The sequence below is a fragment of the Simochromis diagramma genome, unplaced genomic scaffold (genome assembly GCF_900408965.1).
Source record: "Simochromis diagramma unplaced genomic scaffold, fSimDia1.1 OVJJ01000387.1, whole genome shotgun sequence".
Taxonomy (NCBI): Eukaryota; Metazoa; Chordata; class Actinopteri; order Cichliformes; family Cichlidae; genus Simochromis; species Simochromis diagramma.
Window position 1 is genome coordinate 5,930,494 of NW_024387152.1, and position 26,880 is coordinate 5,957,373.

The window sequence follows — 26,880 nt, forward strand, 5'->3', positions numbered from 1 at the left end:
CCGATGATGTCATTATTCCCGACATCCATATTAAATAAAACACAGAAAAGGGGGATTTACAAAAAGGGTTGCTCGAGAAGCCCCCAAATTAAAAACAAAACAAACTTAAATATGATGATAATTCAGTGAGAATTACTTATACACACGTACATACTGTAACCAGTAACCTCGGACAGATAATTTGGCATACTTTTTACCTTTTAACAGTGAATATATAAATAAATGCAATCATGATCTTTATAAGAACACAGTGGCGTGTCAATACATCAATATATAGTTTCCTCCCCACCACCACCCTCTTTTCGCGGTGGCAAACAGCTGGAACACTGATGCCATGACGTGATCGAGGCTCTGTGGGAATAAAGCTGTGCATGATCTTCTCTCAGCATTTTTGGAGCACGTTCCTTTCCTTACTGTTTGTTACATAACGACGTGTTATTGTGTTGAAGACGTGTGTGACACGTTAACAATTTTCCTTTCAGTGATGAGTTTAAAGAAACGGAGCACACCCAGTTAGACTTTGAGTAATCGTCTGTGCAGTCATTCAGAGAATCAAGCTGTTTAATACTAGGAAATCCAAAACATATGATAACCAAAGGTCGTCAAAGGTTAACATCCGTGTTTCCTCGTCAGTTTCTATGAGGGCACATGGCTCTCGACAAACGCTCTAAATCTCTTTGCACCTCTATGAAACGTCACATAAACATACACGCGTGAATATTAAAGATAATCGCGAACGCTAACAGCGTCATTTCAGCGTCCTTTCTTGGCCACATGTCAAAGTTTCACCAACAGATGTAGCAGCATGAGCTCTCCTCCTCAACCGATGTAGGCTTGCTCTCGCGAGACCCCCTCATGCACCGGTTACGTCACACACCAGTGACACAAAAATCAGGGTTCAACAATAGAAAAACTTCACACCATTTTATAATTGTTAATAAATTCCCCGTTATGCCACGTAACCAAATTTAAACTTATGATTCCACATAAATTGATTATCCACCTGTGTGCTTACACATATATATTAGCTTACCTCGAGAATTTGGGGCAAGGAAGTGGTTTTATACAAAATTTCTACCCCCCTTAGTAGAATGTTTTATATAAATGAATTCCACATGATTCAACCATATTATTAAGGCAGAAACAGACATTAATCCTGAAAGAAAGAAGTGACACAGTCTTTTTTTCCCCCTCATCTCCTTCTTTTCAGCCTCCCCCGAGCACAGCGCACAATAACGGCGAGCCAACAGGATCAAACCGGGTAGAGCCAGTCGTGCTGCCCTATCGTCACAAAGTAGGCGGAAGGCAGCGTGGCAGACACATCCCATGCGCAGTCAGCAACAGACGTATTCCCTACCAGCATCCCACCTTAACTGTCATACCATTAACCGCAGCAGATTTACTGTGAAATCTGGTTTCATTTGTTAATGCAAATAAATAAATGAAATATATCTGGGATGAAATCTGAAGTAAGGGACACACCAAGAGAGATGTTTCAATGGATTAAAGTAAGCGAGAAGGATACGTGAACTTCACATTATACACAGGTCATGTCCACGCGGTTGGTCTGCTCGCCGTTTAGGCACAGCTGATGAAATGAATACACTTAAGAACACACACACACATATATATATATATTTCAAGAAAAATAAATACATCTATTTTATTTAACTATTGCAGCGCATTGTCTTAGGATAGAGAGCCCTCTGGTGGTAGATTAACACATTACATTCGATTAATTTAATCATCTATCTATCTATCTATCTATCTATCTATCTATCTATCTATCTATCTATCTATCTATCTATCTATCTATCTATCTATCTATCTATTTGTCTGTCTGTCTGTCTGTCTGTCTATCATCCAGATATACGGAGTAAAAGGGCAACAGTGTACAGCCGCTGCTCCTTCACAGTGCCCAGGCTCTGACAAAATATCCCATCAACCATTGCAATCAGCCCCATCATCCAGAGGAGTGCAGCAGTGAGTCGTTTATAAGACCGGCGCTGATCACTCTCGCAGTGTCCATAAGGGAGCAAGAGTGTACAGTTGATGGAAAATACCATGATGTACTGTAACAGATAAAGCCGTTGTTCACAGTGATAAAGAAGCCTGGCTGGTGTTTTGAGTCTCAGAAGTGAGGTATATGTGACTACGATGACCTGGATGACTGAGAACCTTCACAGACATATATGTGACCGCACAGCTGATGGGCAATGTCTCAAACAAACATGTTGGGATGCTGGTAGAAAATCATTTGTGTAACTTGTAATCGCTGTGTATCTGCACTTATATACGCGTAACACAACGACATAGCAGCAGGAAACTGAAATTTGAATGAAAAGATGGCAAACATATAAATATGTATATATAGGTATAAAAGATTCCGTTTCAACAAATTGCTTTAACTGTTGTCCTCTCCAGGTGGGTGCGCTGTGCCTGCATGCAAGCCTTTCTCATAATCAACAAATTATCGGCATCCAGTCTAAACTGGGGAATACCTATCACAGATAAGACATGACCACAAAGCCCCAAATTTGTTTCTGGAGCAGAACAGCGTGATCTGAAGCGCCACTAAAGGCAATTATCTAGCCCCTGCACTGCCACAAAGTAGACAGGGAAACATACTGAAGCATGTTTGCTTGTCTAAGATAATTTGGAGTTTTGTGGCGTGTGGAAGGTGCGGGCAGCCTCTTTCTTTAGTTGTATCCAACCGGAATGAAAGCGTCAAAGTCACTGGCGTGCTCCTGTATTAACGATAAGAACTGTATCCCACAATAACAGGCTCATTTAACAAATATACAGGGCACAGTGGGCTTCTATTTTTAAAATCATATGTCTATTCTAATTATATGTTAGGCGTTTATTTTAGTCATAGCAGTGGTAGGCATGTCCTGGCGGAATCTCATTAATATTAAAACCGGGAACTAGTTAAATGGATCTGATTTCATTTTTTTCCTATTGTGGTGCATGAATTTATCTTCAACGTGCTCCGGCTGGCGTTGGAAGTAGTTCCGGTGGTTTAGCAGCCGAGCGGAGCACTGAGACCCGGGATCTTTGCGTTGATGAGCGCAAATGCGAATAGCGGGTCGAGTCCTCCAGTCTTGACTTGTCGACTGACCACAGCAGCGGTCAGTTTGACGCCTGCAGAGCGCCGTGCGCACGCAGCCAGAGTGACAGCGCAAAGGCACCACAGGAGCTTTTTTTTTATGTGTGTGTCTGTCTTCGAAGGGGATTTTCAAGTGCAGAACAGCGTCTGGAGCTGCTTGAAGCAGAGTGCACAAATTGAGCCGGTTCTCGTATTCGCTTGCGACGGTGAGTAGTCCGTTCACAAGAATGTTTGAATATGTTGCTCATTAGGATTTGTGACAAATGATCGCACAGCGGTGGTGCTCAAAGCCAGCGGTTTTTGTTTTGTTTTTTTTTTACTTAACGGCAGGCCGTGACAAGTTCGCTGTCTGTGACAATATGAATGCATGCAAGCGTTGCATTGTGCCGTTATACCACGTCTGCTGGATAAAGTCAACTTCCCTAAGTTATTATCTCGATGCTACCGTCGGCACAGCCAGGCTGTCTGCATACAAGACTGTTAGGAAAGTGGTGCTTAATGGAACAATTATCCAAGCAGTGAATTGTACGGGACGCGCAATACGCGGAGGACAGTGCCGGTCAGAGATTTAAAATAAAAGACTTTTGAAGTGATAACAGGGGAAGCATGAAGCCTCGCAGCAGAGGCTTACAGAAAGCTGAGCTCCACAGTGATGCAGTGGTCTATCCATAAAGCAGTTAAATTGCTTTATGTTTGATATATAAATATATATAATAGCGAATCAGTTATGCATTAACAAAACACATTAATCTTGTAGCTCACATAACAATGGAAGGAAAAAGTAGTATAAGGAAAAATGAGCTTTTTCCTTGTAATTGGCATTGTTTAACAGCGTGAGGTATTTTATAAAAGTTTAGATTATATGAACACTGGCAGTGTGTCAGTAAGAAGCTGTCTGTCAGTGTTTGTAGATGCTGATGTCTTTGTTCGGTCGTGGATTTCAGAGCCTCTCCGTGTCAAGTTTAAGAGAATGTATTAAGGATATTTAATGTATATTGTATTAAGACTTAAAAAAAAAAAGACCTAACCCTGATATATACTTTATATATATTGAGAGGGAGAGTATGAATTTACTGAATACTTTAAAATAAATGATTTGAGCTACTTGAAGATATTAACAGTTTAGCTGATGCAGACACAGCTGCCCTTGAGCCATGCATGCAGATGACTTTTCTTTAGTTTTCCAGCGAGCTGAGTTTGGTGATGGTCCAGTTTTGCTCATTCACTGTGGATTTCTTTTCTATAGGCTGCCCATGAAGACACCATAGCCTTAACATCAAAGGTAACCGTCTAATACCGACAGGACTCTTTGTCTTACATTATGCTGCAGTATCTTTAGCTAGCCAGTACTATACAACTTCATCTCGCCAAAAATATTCAGACAAGGGGAGTTGGGGTTTGTGTGTGTGCGCGCGTGCTCGTGTGACAGACTGAGGAAGCGTTAGAGAGAGAAAGCCCTGCTCCTGATTTGGATGCGTCTCTAATTCCTATCAAGATGAGAGCTGTCTGAACAGATTTCTCTCATCATTATTTGCTCTGAGATTTACTTGTGCTTGTAAATGGTGTTGATTGAGGGTAATTTGGCTTTTTAATTGCTGAACAGCTGCCACACTCACTGCTGATTGCCATTGTAGACTTTCTCAGTAGATCACTCATAGACCCCTAAATGCCTCATTAAAACGTTATGCAGAATCTCATGAAACGTGGCGAGAAGGAACCCTTCATAATGTTTTACTGATTTGTGTTTTATCATCAGAAAGGTCGTTGTAATTATCGTCAATGTCAGCAAATGCAATGCCAAGAACCGAGTGTAGTAATGACTTTTTGAAAGTTGAATTAACGGGCTATTTGTGGATGCACTACAGGCGTTTCAGTCTCTTTGATAAAGATGAACTCCATATGCCAGTTTTCAAATCGTATATGCCTGTCAAAATTTTGATGTTGTCTCTCTGCATATTCATTATGACTTGTAATATATTCTTTTTGCGTGACTTCACAAGACGTGTTGAGCAGCCAGGCTTTCTTCTCAGTGTCTGCCAAGAATGATTTGCCTCCCAATTAAAACGTGATGGAGTTTGAGACGCAGAACTTCCCACAAATTTGCGACAAAAGTGGGCTTTGTTAAGCAGTTTATATCTCTTAAGAAACCTACACTTGGTCTTTTTGCGTCACCCTGTTGAATTAAAAAAAGAAAGAAAGAAAAATTACAGTACACATACACACATCCTCAGCATTAAAGCTGCTGACAGAAATAAGTGAATAACACTCATCGCAGTGCAGTATTGTGCTGGGAAACCTTGAGTCCTGGCACTCCTGGTGTTGACATTACTTTGACACATACCCCACACCTAAACATTGCTTCAGACCAACCACTGCGACACAGTGATGACTCTCCCTGACAGCAAGCGCTTCTCCCAGCAGCACAGTCGGCCCAGAGCACAACCCAATCCCAAATGGAGGTCCCAGTCCCATCAAGGGTGAGCGGGATGTTGGGGAGCAAATCATGGAGAGGCCCCACATCCGGCTGCGAGACATTACAGGGCAGCTCAAGAGATTCCGTGTCCAAAGTGGGCTGTTAAGTTGAATCTTGTCTCATCTTAACATTTTTATTTGAATCTTTTCATCCATTCCACCGAAAACCACCATCTGTGATGTCCTCACTGCTCTGATTTCAACAGTTCAGTCACTGCTAACCAGTTCTTCCCATTTCATTTTTTTTCCTTACCATCAGGGTGATGATGTCGCTGTTGCGGCATCTTCGATATCATTCAGCTTCTCTAGTGAGTTTGTCCTGCGGTCAGATCTACTCCGACTCCACCATCTTAGACCGCAGCCGATGGTTCTCCTTGTTCTGCTGCGAGCTGGAGAGCCACACCAGCCAGAGTCTGCTGCAGGCGGAGAACTGCAAAGCAGAACAAGAACTACGATCGACAGCTGGAGTCAGAAGAGTTGGGAGTCTGTCGGTGGGATGAAACGCTCTCTGGAGAGGCAGTTAAATATACTGCTTCGATATTTATTTGTCAGAAAGCGGCAATTAAAGTGTTTGCGGAGAGGCACCTTATATGCGCTATTAATTAATAATGCATTAACAGAAAAAGAAAAGCCCCGCTGCTACTGCCACAAATAGAATCTGTGGGAAACGCTGTGTCGGGACAAGTGGCAACTTTACGCATGAGGCAGGTGGTTTTATTGTTCTTGCAGATTGGTGTAGAATCAATCCCAGCATCCTGGTGCCTGGGCGGTGCTCATATAGAGTTTTGCTTTATTGATTAAACCCAGCATGATCAGTGTTAGCATGCATTATTTCAGTCTTTTTTTTCTCTTTTTATTTGCAGCTCATAAGTAAAATCCAATCTCTTTGACATGCTGTGGAAAAATGTTTTGCCTGAATTTACAGCAGCATTGACGCCTGTAAGCAGACACACTGTGTGCTCGCCTTATTACACATGTGCTGTTAAAGACGGTCGGTGTTTAACCCTGGAAAGATCTGTTTGCTTAATGAAGAACTTAATAAGTAACAATATGCTTTTAGCAAACACAGACACCCACGCTCCTCTGTTACACAGATTGATCCCTGAGAGCCATCTTCCACTCTTTATCGTGGACACTTCCGCTAGAGGGGTTGTAATTTAGCTGCCTTGCTCGAAGATAGCGTGGCAGTAGCTATTAAAAGAGGTGAGGAGGTGGTCTCGTTTGGTTTAGCAAGAAAACCCTTTAATCTGCCTCTGTAATTACCAGGCCATTACTGCGTTACTAGGGCATCAGGTCACTTTAATTACCTCCAGTCAAATCAATAATCAACTGTTTAAATAATTAAAGTGATTGTTTAGATGACCCGATGTTACCCGTAGATATGAAAAGCGTCATGCCCTGACTGCTATACATTGATTAGCCACAAGATTAAAACTGGGGTGACCACCACCCCATCAGCCTTGTACCTGAGCATCCTGCTTGATCTGATTTGGATCTGGGGAGCTTTGAAAGCCTCGGGGTCTCTGTGGTGTTCCTTGAGCCGCTTCTGAGCTCTTATGCCGATGTGGCGAGGCGTCATGTGCTGATGTGCTGTCTTTTGCTGTAGCAAAGGGGAGGGAGCATGGTCTGCAATCATTTTTAAGTGGGTGGTATATTTGAAAGTAACATACACATGAATGCAGGAACTGAGGTTTCCCAGCATTACGCTGCATTGTAATGAGATGATTATTAGTCATACTTGATAGCTGTTCATTTCCCCTGTTAGTTGTTTTTATGTTTTGGCTGATCTACGTATCTACGCAGATGATGTTTGGCGATCTAACGCGGCGGTCTCCGTCGTCTGGCTGGGAAGGCGATATTTTCGACAAGGCATTAGAGCAGACTTTCTCTCTTTTTAAGTCCCTCTAAGTTCCCTGAGTGCTCCCAGTCACTGTGATATTTTGTCATGTCCCCAGGAAAGTACACATAATTTGAATTCGAATGTAGCAAATCCTTTTATCTTGTCAAAATCCTCTTTGATTCTGTTAGTAAAAGCATTGCTATGATTTGGAGGGGGAAAGAAAAAAGAAAGATAAGTAAAAGATAAGATAGGGGATGATCACTTTTAAAGGGCCGTCATTTGGATTGAACTCGCCAGCAGCGTTGCCTGCAAGACGAGAGATGCAAAGCTTCCACTGCTAACCTGATGTAAAGCTTGCATCTTGCACAAGCTGAGAGCGCTCTGCTACTCTGGTTAGGTTTTAATGAGTAACAATTGTTAGCCAATTTGCATGGAAAACAATGCAATTATAAACAAGCATCAAAAAGCTGTAATACTTCTAAAAAATGTAAATGACTCTCCATTATAAAGTGCAACAAAACCTAAGCCATGCCTCCAAGCCAGGGCCTCTAGGTTTTTGGATGCTTGCTTCCATTATTAATGCTATTCACAAGCCAAACTTTTTAGGTTGGTGCAGTTGGGCGCTTTAATCTATTTTTGCTGTAAATTAATGAATTTTTAAAGAGGACTAGTCCTCGCTGAATAGGGCTGGATGTGGGAATGTAGTTTGAGTCGTGGTGACGCAGTGCTATAGCCCTCTTTACTGTGCGAAGCGTGAGTTCACAAACAGCATCCCATCGCTCTCTCGGGACCTTTCGTTGGGGGATTTTGCCGAAATGCTGCACTCCTATGTTTTATTTATGACAAAATATGCCTTTTTAACTTTGCCGTTGTCAGAATCTGGAATTTTGATAGCTCTTTCCTAGTTGGTGCTAGTAAGTCTTCTGGGTCGCTAACTCCCTCTACCTTGGCAGATGTTTTCAGGTGTAATGTTCTGTGTGGGCTTAGCGAGTTAAATATTTTATTCTAGGCCTTGAGGGATTCAGTGGAACCTACTGATTTTTCTTGCCTTCTTTCAGTCAGGTTTTCTTTCAGACTTGAGAAAAACAGTGTGAGTCAGTAATGTTCTGTTTCAGTAGCGATGCCACCGGATTGACTCGGTTGACACGAGCCAGCCAGCAGGTTTCATACACACACACACACACACACACACCCAGAGAAAAAAAATGATTAAAGTGTTGTTCTGTTATGGATAAATTATTATCCTTGGTATGAATGTATCCACTTTTTTTCTTCTTCTTCTTCTTTCTTTCAAACTTTCATTTTCCTGACCACTCTCTTCTTTAAAGACTCAATGTATCTCACTGTGTAACAGTGCGTTACATCGATGCCTCTCCAGGTCTCCTTTTAAAAACAAGTAGACAGTATCAAGTTATAATTGCTTAACCCAGCTCCATTGAGGGATAAGGAAACAGCCACTGCGAGGGCATCTGATTTGCCTTGATATCTCATAATTGAACCTTTTCAGGGGTGTGCTTTCTGTGCTGAAGCAGAAAGTAATTAAGATGTTCAATACGGGTTTTCTGGACCTTTTCCTTCTTCCTTTGAATGGCCCACACTTTGAGACATGACAGCGCTCAGTGTGCCTACAGACTTTTCTTTTGACACATTAGCCTTACCCTTGCCAAGGCAGTCCTTCCCAGAAACCCCCTCTGCTCTGCACGCTCCGGGTGGGTATTTTGTCATTACTTCATTTTCCTCTGAAAATATTTTGATGCCTCTTTCCTTTTGGCTCCCTCCTCCTCCCCCCAGCCCACCTCGCTTTCTCTCACCCATCCCCCGTCACTCCATTCAAAGTTCTCTATTAAAATGCAGAACTGTAAAGCCTCTCTCAGTCTAAAAGCCTGCTAGCAGCAGGGGACTGTTAGCTGTTAGTGATGCATACAGCTGAGTGAGTGCATCACAGCTACAAAGTCTAATGGGTGAATACATTCAATCACACACATACCCTCAACTCTTTTAAAGGGACAATGTTCACAGTCATGAAAGCTCTATCCACAGTGCAGAGAGTGATGCGTTTAAATTCTTAGGAGGAAAGAGATTTCTTGTTCATAAATGTCTAAATCCTTGCTTTTTTTTTTTAAAAAAAAATGCTTGTAATCTCTTCTTTAACTGCCAACTAATATATCACAACTGTCACACTAAGAAAGTTAATATTTTACATTCTTCTTTTTTTGTTCTTTGATGGGTGAAAGATAAGAAATCTAAAATATCTTGTTTTTTAAGCGTAATGTAAACCGCTTCTGTCTCTGAATACGCACGTTTCTATGCACAACCATACTGAAACCCTGTTTAATGAACCCGTGCCGTTTCTGTGTGATCCTCTGCCAGAATCTTCTCATTTCATCGCCACCTTTATTTCCTCTTCAACAACAGTCTCTTTGAAATAGATCTTGTCTGTATGTTGTTTTTGATGTTTCCTGAAGAGGGATGCAGAGTTCAGCCTTGTAAGGTTTTGACAAGTATCAGCAGGAATTGTGTTGTTTGCATCACTGCCCAGTCACCGCATTAGAAGTAATGCAACAAGAAGAACCTTTTTTTTTTTTTTTTGGGGGGGGGGGTGCTTTTTCTGATGGAGAATTTTATGCCATCATCAAAAGGCAGACATTTTTCCATGCATAAGTGAACTATATGGGGGTTTTTATTCAAGTATTTGAACCAAAGGAGCATTAGCAATACTCAAACTCTGCCACTGTACATCATTTTAGAAAGTATGCACTGCTTTTTCAACATAGAAAACCATGGACAATTACTTGTCATGAATAAACTGTCCTTTCTGATAACGTATTTGGCACTTTTTAATAGAGTCTAGCACTCAAACACGTATGCATTCGGTGTAGTATAGTGTATTTCTACAGAAGGCTGATGTCTCCCTGATCGGCAGAGATATACAGTGAGATCTCTTTTCTCCAGTTATCACTTTTCTTCCTTGATCCCTGTTGTGAAACACAGTCGATATCATAAAATAAAAGGCACAGTGCTGAGGTTAGCTTAGTCACCGTGGGCCCAGTTGACTGAGCCGACTAGGTAATTGGTTGCGTCTACCCGCCCAGCAGGGCTCCTCTCCCCAGAAGCCAAGTCAAGTCTTCTCTCTGTGCTCTCTTCTATTACTCATCATCCCAACACCTCACTATGCTAGCGGTGCGAAGCTACACCGTGCCACCGTGCAGCCAGCCCACGCTCCCAAAACTTCTCAACAACAGCAGCCACGGCAGGTCGAGGCTTGTGGCAGGCTGATTTGCAGCTTGAGCCTCCTTTTTAATGAGGGGAAAATAAGTACTTGTTGTTCTGTGTCTTGTGTGTCACCACCCCCTTCCCCACATACCCTGCACCACTGCAACTAGTAATGCTACATTCCCTTTAGCAAAAAAAAAAAGAAGAAGAAGGTGCACTAATTAAGATAGCTTCCTGGGATTTCGAAGAGGGGGTTGGAAGAAGCTTCTCCCACAGTGGCAGGGCCTTGAGGAGGGGGACAGGGGTAGTTTTGTGCAAAAAGCCTCATCGGGCACATCTCTTATGTCAGTGCCGCTTTCCTTGCACTAGTCCCCCCCCTCCACCCCTTGCCTGGGTTGTTTAGCTTGATGAGTCTGGTGCTAAATATGTATTTTTTTCCATGTGTAATTAAGCAGGGTTTTGCAGGAGCTGGGCATTTCACTTCTTTTTCTTCCTTGTATATTTTGCTCTCCAGGGGGATTGGTGAAAAGACAGACAGAGGGGTTTGTGTTTGTCTGTACGTTTGTGGTGGTAGGCAGGCTCATTGAAGTTCTCCCACCTTGATTATATACAGCATGAATGGAGACTGTGCGTGGGCCAGTGGGCTCTTTGTTGTTCAAGGACATTGGAAGGTTATTTCGCAGGATGTTGATAAAGGTTTGGCTGTAGATTTCTGTATTAGTAAGAGATTGAATTCATCCAACCATTATTAACTATTCAGACTCTGGGCCTCTGAGATTTACCTGTATCTCTTAGAGCGTATGTCGTTCCTTCTTGGTGCTCGCACGAAACGAGAAACTGATCTTGAATCAGAGCGAGGTTTGAATGCAGCATCTTCACTCCTGTGATGAGTAACAGTTACATGACATTCTCAGCCCAAAAGTGACAAATCTACAAATGTTCTGTGACTGATTGAAGTACAGAACAATTGGTGAGTAATTTCTCTTGGGTGTACCAAATGATTCCCTTTGTTTTGTCCTGAATCACGCTCAAAGTGCCCACTTCCAAAAAATAGTTCAGTCTCTGTGTAACAGAAGGTACAGTTTTAGGTCCAGTGTTGCTCTAAAAATAGCTTCGAAAATCAAATGTTGAGGGTTATTGAGGTTTCATTTTTTGGGTCTGCCTGGCAAGGACCTGAAACCCTGAGGGGGGAGGCAGTGGGGTGGTTGTGGACTTGACAGAAGAGTGAGGCACGTCGAGAGTCGGAGAATTAGAACACCGAGTGTGTGTTTCCGCGCGCGTGCGTGTACGCGTGTCTGTGAGGAGGGGTAGTCAGAGAGGGGAAGGGGACGAGCCTTTCGGCTCCTCCAGAGGGTTGGAATTCCTCCCGAGCTGTTCCCCCCATTTGGCAGGCACTTGTGAAAACAATTCCCCAGCTTTTAGTCACTCGGCAGATCCAATTGCCATTTCCACTTTGGAGGGAATGAGAGTGCGAGGCAATCCAGATAGACAGAACACAGAGAGAAAAAGAGAGAAGAGTTTTAATCGGGTTGGACAGATGCCGAGGCCAGTTGAACGGTTGTGCGATATTAATATCTTATGAAGGATGTCTGGCAGTCCAAGCTCACCGTCTTGTGTGGTTTGTGTTTGTACGTTGCAGCAGCGGCCATTACAGAGGCTAAATGAAGATCTTGTGAACATGCACGAGGGACGAGCTCTACCTTTCACTTCGGTGACTTCCTCAGATGCTGTGGCCCAAAGAAAGATGGAAAGGAATGGGAAGAGTAAGAAACTTAACTCTTACCTAGTCCCCCACGCAGCTTTGCTTATCACTGTATAATTAATGCAATGAAACAATTTGATTAAAGTTTTTGTTTGTTTGTTTTTTTCATATCCATAGCTCACGGTGCATATCATATTTATTCACACTGTGACAGAACAAGTGAGCAACATGCCAAAATATTTAGTTTTCCATTATACAGCGCTGCACTGTATGCGGAGAATATTCTGCAAGTTAACATCTGTGTGTGTCTGCCAAGTGTTCTTTCTGCTCCAGCTAAAGGAGATGAATAGGCATAGTAAATAAACCTCCTGCTCTTCTAGGCTTGAGCCAAGACTGCTGCACAGAACCCATTCAGTGAGCCAACAGGAGATCCTCCATACGCCAAGTCGCTGAGCCGTGCATCTTCCCTTTTGACCCCTGACCCCTGACAAAACAAACACTATGACCTCTGAGCTGGAGAGCAGCCTTACTTCAATGGACTGGCTTCCCCAGCTCGGCATGAGGGCAGCCATTCAGAAGGCCGACACGGGACACCACCATGGCCACCACCACCACGGGCACCACCACCACCACCACGGGCACCATCACGGGCACGGACCTGGCAAGAAAATGGTACATTTGGACCCAGGAACCACACTGGACCAAGAGGAAGCAGCACAGCACAGAGATGGTAAACCGCCCTACAGCTACGCCAGCCTCATCACCTTTGCTATCAACGGCTCACCGCGCAAACGGATGACCCTCAGCGAGATCTACCAGTGGATCTGCGACAACTTCCCTTACTACAGAGAGGCAGGCAGCGGATGGAAGGTAGGACAGGATATAAAAACTGTGTTTTGTTCTTGTTGTCTGCAGGTGAACTGGTTCTAATGTGAGTCTGATTTCAGAATGGGAATTTTTTTTTTCACAAATTATGATGGCTAACAGTTTTGTAATATTTTATTTATTCAATGATTTATTTAGGTCTGTCTTTCAGCATCTTTGTATGTCAAATTTATAGCGAAGCTGAAAGGATCCAAAAATGCTCCAGGTCTGATCATGTGGTACATCACCAGCCTAGTATAAAGATTAAACTGGGTGGTTCATCGAAGTGTACTTTATTTTAGCTTTTTCATTCATTCAAGACAACGACATGGTCAGTGATTTACTATTAAGCAATCTTCGTCCTCTTATTTTAAAGGTTCATTTGCTGTTAACCAGCAAGCTCCGGTCTTTCCTGTCTCATAATCATCTGTAGGCAGACTCCACAACCTTGAACTGCGACAATATACAATATTCTACCTCCAGGTAGAAGTTTGTATTTTTATTCTAGAGCTCAGAATACTGCCCGCTTCTATTAAGCATCAGTCCAACATGCTTCTTTAAATGCTGTATCTTATATCAGTCGAATCGATTATATGTTTTACATCTTAGACATTTTAAGCTAAACCTAGATTTGCTAGGGGATTTGTAGGGGAATAGATTGGACTGAAAACAGAAACTGGATACTTAATTCAGGTTTCCATGCTATTTCACACCCATATCCTACAGAACTCATAATGCTAGTGATCAGAATGCATAACCCTGAACCAGTTGTAACCCAGAAGAGCACAGAACCCTGTTAGTGAACCAAGAATGATTGACAGACGCATTTCGTCTCATTCAGATGACATTATTAAATCCTTATGCAAATGTAGCTATGCAAATCCTGGCTAATATGAGCAGAAAGGTGGCTGTGTTATTGGAGACAAATGAATAGATCCCTGCGGTTGTGTCTTGGGGATTCTCTGCCTTATTAGCAAAGAAGGGAATGGATATAGTCCTTCTCCTGACACTGGAAAGGCTGTCTGCAAACTATCAACCAATTCATCTCTCTGAGAGCAAGAACATTTTTCTTCTTCTCTCATTATTTCTCACTCTTACGCTTTCTATCTTCATCTCCCAAACACTTGCTCTCCACCAAACCCCCTCTCCCCTATTCTCCTTCATTCTCATATTCACTCACTCACTCCCCTCCTCTCTTCTTTTCCCCGCGTCTGTTCCCCGTCTATAATCTTCAGCACACCGTTCCCTGAACGGAGGCATGCCAGGTACGGAGACAAAAAGGTTATGATAAAAGCCAGGTTGTGTTGGAAGAGCTTCTTACCAGTTAGCAGGATTCAATCAATTAGTTTTCTGTTCGGATAGAGAGAACGGGGGTTATAGAGACCATCCAGGATTTCTCTCGCTGCAGCTCATGACTGCCTTTCCTGCTGGTTGTATTTGAGTGCCAGTATGTTTTAGTATCCCGTAATTATACAGCTAGATTCATTGATTTGTGTGTGTAGCTGCATTCTAGTAGCATCATTAAGGCGCTATGCTGATGCCGTTGCGCTTTCCTTTTCACACGTTCTGGCATTTGTTCACTACACTCGTGCAGGGAGTTTTTTGCAAGACACATAACCCAGAGTTTTGTTGGATTCTTTCTAGGCCAGAGCTCTATTAAACTACACAGTGTTTTCATTTGTCAGTATAGTTCGATTTAATAAAATATATTGTAGACTTTTAGACTGTTATGTTAGCTAACGTAATGCTGCATTTCACTCTTTGCATCCATCTGCTGATTGGCAGCTGTTCACATGCTGCCAATCAAAGAAAGATTTCTCTTAAATATGGAGGAAGCCAGCAAGAAGGAGCTGTTGTAGTCAGGTCGAGTGTAAGATATATAGAGATTATTTTGAACTGTGAATCATCCAAATCGACTCAAGTTGAGTGCAAGAAAATAACTTTTACTGTTGTTTAACTAACTTCATTTTTTATCACTGTTGTATATATAAATTCCTGCAGCTTATAGCATAAGGCCTTAAAAAGGTGCCTGTAACTATACTGTTTTTACACTTTATGGTGCTGCTGTAACACAACAATTTCCATTGTGGGATCAGTAATGTATCTATGTATCTATCTGGAAATGAGCATAATTGTAACTCTCTAAGAAAAAGGAGTTTCTGCCTAAAAAATGTATCGGTGTCCACCTGCTTTCAACGTGAAGGGAAAAGAGCACGCATATATTCCAACATGAGTGCACCAAATCATATTTAATGTTTTTTACATTTAGCAATGAATGATTTAGCTTTCCTTCATCACTGGACATACAATTTGCTTACTTATTCGTAGAAGTGAGCGATGTAGCCTCAAAATTGTATCAAAATATACAAATTTGAGATAATTGTGTTTATGAAGATACAGGGGGGGAAATACTGAACAGCATTTTGTAGGTGATTGCTGCTTTCTGGCAGCAGCATTTGAAAGCCATTTTCTATCCTTCTTTTCAAATGAGCTGCTGTCATTGGTGACAATCAAATGTACTATACGCAATGGCGTTCAACATAAAAAGGTTCTGCCATTTTTTTTATAGTGCATGTTTGAAGTATATTTTTTTATTTCCAGAAAAAGAATCTATATAGCACAATTAAGTGGGCTACATGCTGATGTTAAAGGCTAGAAACAAAGTATTGATATCACTACTTGTGGATTTCAGAGAGCACCAGTGTCGCTGTCGCGTTGTGTCTGAATGGCCTTTTCATAGTGCAATAGTTGTGACACTGAATAAAATAAATGTGAGCACAAAAGCAGCCGCAAGTGAAAGATAATACTAGTGCTTAACACTTTAGTTACTGCTTTTGCTAAACTAAAGGATTTTAACCTTGTATCTCATCAAGCACCTGCACAATATAATTGAAATTGAAGAATATTTTCTATCTGAGAACGTTGAGCTGAACTTTTTAACCAGTTGCTTAAATCTCTCCTTTTTTGCACAATTCGCAAAAATGATGGGAAACCATCATTTGGAGTGCAAGTAGCGAGCATTACATTTATTTATTTAGTTTTGTTGCACATCAACAGCTGCTAACATCTGCTTACATGCCTTTTTGGGCTGGTTGTGCTCAACGTTTTTTATATTTTTGCCTCAAGGTTTGTTGTTTCCACTTCCACTGAGAACATATTTATTGCACATTTTGCAAAGTATTCAGCTTTGTTGGAGGACGTTGAAGTAGCTCCCTTTTTTAGGTACTAAATTGCCATTGGAAGCTGACAAGCTGATCTGGCTCTCAGACATGCCAGGGCTTGTGTTCTTGTTGCTAGGGAACAAAACACATGGTGTCGCTATGTCATTGTTATCAGGATTTTCTTACTTCTTTGTTGTTCTTTCTAGCAATTTTTAAAACAAATGTAAAGACAGATAATGAGATTAGTAGGCTGATCAAATCACTTTCCAACTTTTTACAACTAATTGTTGCAAATGAGGATGCTTCTGTCCAGTATAAGATCACCTTAGGGCCAGAAAGCCACTTGTAGTACGCTGGTTGAACTCTGATATATCTGAGAAGAGAAAAAATATTTCAAAATCATCAACCTGCAGATGAATTAGAACTATAGATGTAAATGTAAGTCACCACGATGAAGCTTTTTTTCTCTCCCCCCCTATATTCATCTTTGAGGAAATGGCTATAAACTTTTGCTTCCTGGATGACCCAACTCCTCACTGTCAGGCCAGCCGTGGCTTTCACAGGGAAAGTTACGTAAGTCCGGTTCATTCCAGTTCAGGTGATTGCTGTCAGCTGTACACAGTGGGAGACAGACACAAGGATTGTCTTGGAGCCACGTTCGGCAGACAGTGCCGGGCTCGCTCGTGCACACGTTGCAAACGCTCGCTCTCAAGAAGCGTGTTTTCTGCATGTACCGAGCCAAGCTTTCAGAAAACACCTCATACGTGGTCTCTCGTGTTTGCCGTCTCCTTCACCCTCTGCCGCACGTGCATGCATGCGCGCATACAGATACACACACGCACACAAGCTTGTACACTTGCAGAGAGAGTCCCACTCAGGTAAGCAGTGTACGTGTGCAGTCTACAGATTACACACGGGGAGCTCAGCAGGAGACGAGATGGGAGGTGTGTGTGTGTGTGTGTGTGTAGGGGGGAGTGCTGTCAGAGAGCAGAGGAGAGTTTTACTACCCAACACACGCACTCCGTCTGCTCTGTATGATAATGTGAGAGTGCAAGAACGGCAGAGTTGAAATCAGGACACACACACACAGCCATACACACCGTAAACACACCACACCGCACATCACAAACGCAAACACGTTTACCAACTTCAGCATACAGTCGTCGACCGCCGTGAGATTGTCATACATGTGGCGTCTGGACTCGAGCCATGCTTGCGAATGCAGCACGTTAAAGAGAGGAATAATTCGCTGTTATAATCATGTCAATTTCCAAGGTCATGAGATTTTTGTGTCTTAGCTGGAAAAAAAAATGGAGCGCTCTTTTACATCTGAGAAGTAATGATGACAGGCTTCCTCTGGAGCTGTGGAGGAGATTGAGAATGTGTAATCAAAAAAAAAAAGATGAAATTAAAAAGCACACGCATGCATAAGCGATTTGTTTACAGACCTCGTTAAAGCTTCTGAATTCAGCTTGTGTAACATGCATGCGTAGCATTTCCGTATTTTTGTTTTTCTTTTTTTTATTTGGAAGCAGAGGAATAAACTGGAGTGGAGATTGGAGGGGAATGCAAACGGTGTTGCATCAGGCTGCGTCATATTATTTTGTATCACTGCAACAGCATTATCTCTCTTATGTTATCTTTACCAGCCTCACCCTCTCTCCCTGCCTGCGTCCCACACCATACACTGCTCTACTTTCCCATGCCCTCTGTAGCCCCCTCGCATCCTTTTCACACCCACGTGTCCCTCCACTGTTGAATCTACCTTTGCCACAACTCATAATGACGACGCAGCAGGAAACCGAAGCCACACAGGAGTTCTTTTATCTTTTCTTCTGCCTTTTTGCCTCTGTTCACTTTGTAAAAGTAAAGTCATCTGTAATTAAATACTTTTTTTTATTCCAAGATAGATAGATAGATAGATAGATAGATAGATATGGGAACTAGAGCAAGTTAATGAAATGCAGCAACTAGAGGCAATGGGCAACTCAGCTGCTGAGGGCATCTTTGATCACGAGGTGTGCGCCCTGACCGCTTGGCCATCAGGTCAAGCTGTGCAGTCAGGATTTTAAACTTACTGCTGACCTTCAACATGTGGCCCACAGTGTTTTCTATTTAGTGCATTTTGTTTTATCTTAATTAGCTTTCATTTTATGCAGTTTGAATATTTTTAAATTGCGCTGCCTTTATTTGTGTTGCCAGAGGTTGTTTTCCTCACAATATTTTCCCACAAAATAATGTTTTCTAGCTCGGTGGATAATGAAGTTCCTCTCTTTGTGTTAAATCTTGAAAGGATTAGTCAAATAATAAGTCATTTTGATAGTGGATTAATAGTTTATGGTCTTTATCGAGCAAATCAAACTGGAACATGTTTCATTGTGTTCGCTGTGGCAGTTTGTTGCGTGTGAAAGCTTCATGGCATTCGAAGTAGTTTATCTTTTATCTATGGTTTCCAGACATGAAGCATGGCACTATACTGGCAGACCAGCTAATCTTAAAGCCAGTTCACACAGGCTGATAGCTCAGATGATAACTTTCTGCACATCCAGTTGGCTGTATGATAAAGCTCACACTATTTTGCATATTTAGTTTTCCACCTTTTGGATTGGCCAGCTGCTTTGCAACCCGCCCCCACCCCATCCGTTGTAATCCATGTCATATCTGTTGTTAACATAGCATGTCTGCTGTGTCCTGCGTGCTGATTCTAACCCCCTCTTCCAGCTTTCTGCACATACACAAGGAAGGACAGAGAAGGTCAACGCTGGCAAATATAAGTTACTTCAGATAGAAATCTGCTTTTGATGATAGCGGTCCTGACTTAACAAGCAAATTAAGATTGCTCTGGGAGCCAGAAAAAGCCCTTCCTCTGTTTTTTTTTTTGTATATTTTTGTTTATTTTAATGGAATTTATTAAGTAAATTTCTGTATTCGCTATGATTTTGTATTCTGAATATAATGCTAGAAAAATGTGACCTACTCAGACCTCATCTTAACATTATATTATCTTTGAAATGTGAAGGTCTTCCTATTACTCACCGCTTAAGAAATGCCGCCTAGACCTGTACCTTCACCAAATGGCAGTCTGCACTTACTCACCTGCTCTCTTGCAACCCCTGTGGCCTCAGGCTAGCTCCCATGCAGCCAGGCTAATTGGCTGCAAATTAGCAAGGCCTAATGTGACGTTGTAAAGGGCAGCACTGGCGCAGTGGCCTTTGGCCTTTGGCTGAACATTGTATGTCATAGACAATCACCTGATATGAATCAGCACCAGGCCATTATTCTGAGTCCCGTCCCTTCATGCCCGCTCCAAGGGAGATCTGCGGCTGAGCGCAGTGAAGGTCGATGCTCGATGTCAAGAGTACTTAAGTATGTGGAGGAACTCCAGTGTTGTCATTGGCTGCAGGGAGTCATTTTGTTGCTGTAGGTGCACTGAAGCACCTAAGTTTGTGTCTTATGAGCACATCTCCATTTTTGTCACTGTACAGTCAGTGTGTCTGCACAGCTCCAGTGGTGTAGTGGTACGTGTGTACAGGGTTGGATATGTTTCTACAGCCGCTGTGTGTTTCTCCCCCACATTACTAAGCGACATAGAGCTACAGAACTGTGTCTTACTTACCTTAATCATGTACCTTACTATTCTCAGTTTGCGTGTCACGTAAAACCAGTCGGCTGTACAGATGTGTGTCTGTGCACATCTGCACTGCATCATAATGTTAGTGCATGGGCCCGCATGCTCTGCGCTCATGGTTAACTGATGAGAGAAGCAGCATTGGAGTGTTACTTTAGTTCCTGGCCGAGGCTTTCGCTTCAAGGAAGTTGTTAGAATGTAATGTCTTATGGGAAATTTGCAGTGATCGTGCATGAAGTGGCTTAAGCCACAGGGAAGTGCATTGCGACGGTAGTTGTTAAGCTATTGTAATAAACCATGTAGTGTTCAGTCTTCAGTATAGGTATGCATATGCTTCAGTGCAGTAACTATCTGAAATTTGAGCGCTCTGTTCATTAACCTTACAAGGAAAAAACAATAAAGGCTGACAGTGGCTCTTGTTTCCTTTACTAGGGAGAGGGGAAAAAAGGCAGCAGTTTTTTTATTGTATGAAATACTCTTAAAAAGGGGTTTTTTAAGCTCTCTAAACTGGAAAAACCGTATCATTTCACGAAAACAAACACCTCAATCTCTTGTAAATATATGAGAATATGAAATAAATGTGCATTGGCCGATGCAGAGAATTTTGTTTTGTGTTTCAGTTGTGTATACATTTACACGCTGCATACTTTCAAGTCACAGAAATACACCTAAACTCCTCATTATCCTGACAGATCCATTTGGTAAAGAGGAAAAAAAAGAGGACAGACTATTTGAAACATCCCACTGAACTCCTGAATGGTGTTCGATTGCATGAGTTTCTTCTTTGCGTTGACACCAAAGTAGAACAAAAGCACGGGCTGACCACTGTGGGGCACTGCAATAAATTAAATTAGTGTTAACAGACTCACTTTTAACACGACTAGAGCAAGTTGCCGTGGGAACTGCCCTACTAAACTGGCTGGTCTCTCATCGCTGCTTGGAGCAAAACGGCGCTCATGCAACAAATGCTGTTAACTTCCTCTTATTGTTAAAGGTCGACTGTTAAAGTTAATGACAAGCAGTTGTGGCCACAGTTCATTGTTCACTTTTAAAGGGATAGTTTACTCAAAAAGTTAAGTTTAGGTGTTTTTTGCCTGGTAGTGCTGTTTATCTATCTGGGTGTTATTTGGTTGGAAAAAAATTAATATGATTATTATTATTTTATTTTAAGAAATCAGTTCATGATTTTTGGAAAGAGACATTGCTTCCAAGGTTTTCTTTAGATGGGCAACTCACCCTGATGTAGGGGGAAAAAACTATTTATTTTTGGTGTCTGTGAAGGTTCTCAGTCATCCAGGTCATCGTTGTCAAAGGAGCTTGCAAAGCTATTATTATTTATTTATTTATTTATTTATTTTTGGTGTAATATGTTCCTTTAACTTGGACTTTGACAGTTCAGCTTTGATGGTGAGCTGTGAAGCAGTCCTAGCCCCTGTTCTTTTTATGAGACGATTTAAGCCATAATATATATAAACTTCCACCACAGTTGTATTTAAATATAAATTGCTGCTATTGATTGAAAGGCAGATTAAGATAATTAGCTTTTTTTTTCCGTTTTAAGCTGTGTCCACACTCGCACACATGCATAGATGCAGCTATTAATTATACTTGTGTACGAAACACTGCTAGAGCTTTTAATTACATACTAATCACTAATATGAGTCTCACTATTAAATTCTTAATTAAAAGCCAGGAATTTCTCTTGCTATCTCCTCGAGCATTTGGCGCTCATCCAACACTGTGTTTCCCTCTCTAACCAGTCAGGCCTGCAGCACTCTCCATATGGCTAATAATAGGCTTTAGGCCGGTTTCCCTAGCACTTTGGAATGCAACAGTTATACCACAGAATGAGCTTCTTCCCTAGTTATGGGGTTTGTTTCCTGTCTGACACGAGCCTGTTCTTTATCAGACCCTGGGTTGCGTCAAAGCGTGTCCTAGAAAAAAAAGCAAATGGCTGATGGTTTTCTGATTTACCAAAGTTAAAGCAGCCCTGCTTAGGCACAGTTTTTAGCAAATAATACATGTGTGGTGCTTTTTTTTTTTTTAATAAAAAGGCATTCAAATGAAATTGACAGCGGTGTAAGCCTAAGCAGATTTAGTAATTTTATTTTTAGATTTTTTTAGCTGAGGTATTCAGGGAGAAAATAAAAGCTACCTAACTTTAATGTAGATGAAAATACAACATTCTTAAAAACTAAAAATCTTTAAAAAAGATTATTTCAGTACAGTAATCTGAAAAAAACATTTTCATAATATTCTTTGCAGGCCCGTAGAAAAGCTCAGCACTCCCTTTCTACTTCCATATGAATTAAGAGGGTAAATGGAAGCCAGGTGCTGCTAATCAAATGCATGTGATTAATTGATCATCAGCAAGTGTGATCACTGGTATAAATTAGCATTTTTGCCAGTTTGCTGGTCTGGAGCATTCAGCTGCATGCCACAATCTTCCCAGGAGTGGGTGTCCCAGAAAATTCACCCCAAGGGTCAGATGCAGTGCTCAGAGAAATTCCTAAAAACCCAAGAGTACATCTTTGACTCTGAAGGCCTCAGCATGTTAAATGTTAAAGTTCATTTCAGTACATTTAGAAAAAGGCTGAACAGTTATGAGTTGTTTAGAATGGTTACCAAGAGAAAGTCTTTTCTGTCTTAGGAACATGGCAGCACAACGTAGGTTTGCAAAGTTGCATCTGAGCAAAGCACTAGACTCCTGGAACAATGTCCTTTGGACAGATGAGGCCAAGGTGGAGATCTTTTGGAGAAAAACAACCACAGCATATCCGCACACGTCATACTAACGTCATACAGACAGTCATACAAACTGTAAAGCACGGTGATGGAAGAGTGATGATTGGGCTTGAACACCTTGCATCCACTGAGTTAACCATGAACTCCTCTGCATGCTAAAATACTTTAGACACAAATGTGAGGTTGTCTATCTAAAACTTGGCTAAAATCGGGTCCTGTAACAGGAAACTGATCCCAGCCACAGCAGCAAATCTACAGCAGAGTGGATGAAAAAGCAAAGACTCGTAGAGTTGCAACAGTCCAGAACTCAAGCAGACTGAAATGTTGTGGCGGGACTTTAAGACAGATATGAATAAACGAATGAAGTGATCCAAGAAGAGTGGGCCTGAAATCCTCCACAACAATGTGAGAGTCTAATAAAGCCATAAAGAAAGTTATTGCCGCTAAACATGGTTGTACAACCTAATTTTTTTTCACATGACTATATTTTTGTGGCTGCATTTCAGCCACATTGACATATAACCAGAAATAATTTTTCATATACAAGGGAGTGACACTGAATCGGAAAAAGAATAAAAAAAACTAGATTCCTGCTTCTCTTTGCATCAGTAAACAAGAACTTGCAGACTACAGCCGGTATTTGCTAAACAGTCTGACAGGAGTTGTGCCTATTTACAAAATCTTACATTATTAAAGCTCTAAACTCAATAAACAACCACATAATATATTTGTTCAAGACTTATAACTGTGTTAAAGATCATAAAACAGCAACAGTGCCGATAACCGCGTGGCATTGATCTCTATTTTATCATCTCAAGGCAATCTGCCATTGGTTACAGTACCAGAAACATGGCCTTTACACTGTTCTGGACGGTGTCTGAGCAGATTAATATAGTTTGTGAAAAGGCTTCATATTTGAGTGATTAAAAGTCTATAAAAAATGAAGAAAAAAGGGGAAAAAAGTAATTTAGATGGATGTTGTTTGAAAAGGCACCACGTTTTGGTGATTAAAAATCTGTAAAACTAAAGAAAAAGGAGGAGAAAAAAAACTAATTTAGATGGATGTTGTGGATATTATCTATACCCACAGGAAATCCACTGCAGTTTCAGTAGTCATGAACCACGCAACCTCCCAAACAGCTCAACACAACCCACCTAATTAACAAGTTTAGAAATCAGACTAGAATAGCCTTCATTTCTTCACGTAAGCATGATAGAAAAGGGCGGCTGTCAAACGGCATTGGGATGCATAGTACAACCAGTGCACTCCTTCCTGCCTGTCCTCCTACCCCTCCTTCCTCCTTCCCTGTTCACTCACCTCCTCTCCCGGAAAAGCTGGTGACAGAAGCTGTCACTTCGCACACAGCCCTCTGCTTGAAACAACCAGCAACAGGAAGTCTGCCACTGCGACCTACTTTGGTCTCTGTGTTATTTTTGAAACACTATATTAAAATTACACCTGAAAGGATTTTGTCTTTCTAAATTAGTTGTGAGAGTAGAAATCCTGCTGATGTGACACAGGAAGGACAAAGGCTGGGAAAACTGGGATGATCTCTTACTGTTGTAGAGTATTTCTGCTGTTTATCTCTTGAAAAAAAGATAAAATAGTAGCACCATAATCACCGACCTGCTTTGTAAAATCCTATCTGTGAATATTAGAAGGTGTTTTGGCATCAGATAAGCATCGAATACATTAGTCTTCTGCTCATTCTTCTGCAATTCCCACTACAGTCTTCATCAAAGACCCTGTAAACACTTGGTTTTAAAATGTGTCTTGTGTGATCTGATCATGGGTGGACACCTGAGACACACTGCTGTTTGCACCTGTGTCTGTCATGTGTCTCTAAGGTGTTCGGCTGATCACTTTGGCAGTCAAGTGGCAGAACGGCTTAACAAAGACAAGCAAAGAAAAAAATGTTTCAAGAACTAATAAACATGCATGTTCCTTTTCAACTGGTTAGATAGCGAGGATCAAGTCATGTCTAGCTTGAAAAATGGTCAAATACAAGACTAAAAAGGACCATTAAGTGCTGCTTTGATGACAGAGTAAAAACACGTATTTGCTCCCTTCCTGATTTCTCAGCTTTTTGCACATTTGTCACATTTAAAAGTTTCAGATTAGTGAACAAATCTTAGTATTAGACAAATAACCTGAGTAAATGTCATCCCTCCGCTGGACACCGAAGTTTGTGAATGTGGTAACTTGAGACCAAGGCAACATAGGATTTTTTAAATTGATACCACATATGCCGTCTACTAAAAATCTCAAATGAGTTTGAATCCTGGTGATCTTGATTTCAAGCTCTTAGGTCAACCTTTTCTGAAAATGTGGTTTACACACATACATATACCATAGACATGATTTTTCTGATTGAACTTTTTGGAGAGTGACAGTACTAATGAGGTTCTGCTAGTCAATTGCAAAGTCATTATATTTCCTGAGGCTCCTCCACAATAAAAAAAAGAATCCAACCAGCAGATATGGGATCTGATAACTTGTTCCAGTTCAGATCCGATTCCAAGTTGGTAAAATTCCCTGATTCGTGAAGTTTTGCACCAAGTGAATCCCTGACCAAATCTTTTATTCATATTCTCTGTTTATTTAGGCTTCCGTGCATCTTTGATGCTACAACATCGGAAGAACAGACAGAGCCGTCTATCCATTTTTGTACTGCCTACCTAATTCAGGTTTATGGGGGCTGGACCCCATCTTAGCTATCACAAGGTGAGAGGCAGGGTACTTCCTGGACAGGTTGCCAGTCCATTGGAGGGCTAAAGCAGCAAAGTGAAATCGTTTTTTCAAGCAAATATATTTCTAACATGCTATGGTAAGAATTTATTGCATTTTTGCCACAGCTTGCACACAATCGTAAGCTTTCAGTGTGCAGCAGGAGCAGGTTTACGTCAGCAATAGCTGAACTGGAATATTACAGAAAGCATCCGAGAATTAAGCCTTTTGTCAAGTTAGTGGTGCAGATCCATGTTGTTTGAGTAGGGGTGACTGTGTTGGGTTTGCTGCAGTCAGTCAGCTGCATCAGCGGCAGATGAAGTGCGTGTCTTGATGCAATAATTAAACCAGACTGATGTGAGCCTCTGGAAATGCAACACTAGATTAGTATAACCTGCAACTTGCTAAGGGCATCCAAGCAGTCTGTGTCTAAAATGACTCTAGACAAAATGATGTGGCAAAGCTGGGCCTGCTGGTTGGGATGATGAACTGCGTTTTTGAATATTTTTATTGTTTTGGAGCAGCTTGCTAGATCCCCAGAGACGGCAGAAACCCTGCTTCCACCTTGTCTGTGATGTTGTTGTTGTTTTTTTTGTGTGTGTATGTGTGTGTGAGTCACAAGTATGCAGACTCACTTAGGCCCTCTCCTTCTCTTTCCATCACACACAAGCAAGCAGGTTATGCTACATTCTGGAAACACACACACGTGTAGACACATTAACGCAGATGAACAGGTGCATGCATATCTGCTCACGTGCACAGGTACACCCACACACACACACGCGCGCGCGCGCTTACATCCAGACGAACGAACCAACAAACGTTGAAATGCACACACCCACTCAGGCGCACACACTTGTGTACAAGCAGACGCTGCACAGCCGCGCATACCTCTCATCTTATAGATGACTTGTGTGAAGTACTTGAGTGAGGGAGTGAAGAGGGTGGGGAAAGAGTCCATCAAATGAAATGAATATGTATCAGATGGAGTTTGAAGTAGTGACTTGCATTCAGCCCTGCATACTCACCGAGCGGCTGTCACTCCGTCACCATCAGGATATAATAAGGTGTCTCAATGATACTCAGAACCCAGGAGACTTTCACATCTAAGACACCTGTCCGTGTGCGCTTGTACCCTACACTCCCTCATCCAGCCGACTTCAGCTCTTTCTTTCTTTGTGCCTCTTGCTCTCTCCCTCCTCCCAGCTCCTACTCCTGTGCCTTACTTTCAAAACTTACATTTTACCCCCTCACTGTATGTGTTCAGCTGAAAGTTAATAAAAATCTCTTCTTTTCTTTATTTTCTCCCAATATCCTCTCCTGCTCTGGCTTCTTTCCTTTTTCACTCTTTCTCTAGCTGTGGTTCTGATTGTGCCTCTGTACCTCTCCGACACAACAATGCATTCATCGTGAAGGGC

General features: G+C 41.8%; 1 protein-coding gene across 2 annotated transcripts in view; it reads left to right on the forward strand.

Moving 5' to 3' along the window:
* Nucleotides 1-1,197: 1,197 nt before the first annotated feature.
* The window catches only part of LOC120743700 (forkhead box protein J3-like), a 68,374-nt gene continuing 42,691 nt past the window's right edge, over nt 1,198-26,880 (forward strand). Inside the window, exons 1-4 of one of the 2 annotated variants that reach the window (XM_040047461.1) lie at nt 1,199-3,315; nt 4,356-4,391; nt 12,274-12,397; nt 12,717-13,206. In XM_040047461.1, coding sequence (XP_039903395.1) covers nt 12,838-13,206 — 369 coding nt within the window. In that variant the 5' untranslated portion in view covers nt 1,199-3,315; nt 4,356-4,391; nt 12,274-12,397; nt 12,717-12,837. Of the gene's footprint in view, nt 3,316-4,355; nt 4,392-12,273; nt 12,398-12,716; nt 13,207-26,880 lie in introns of both variants that reach the window. The other variant, XM_040047460.1, reaches the window with a different exon arrangement.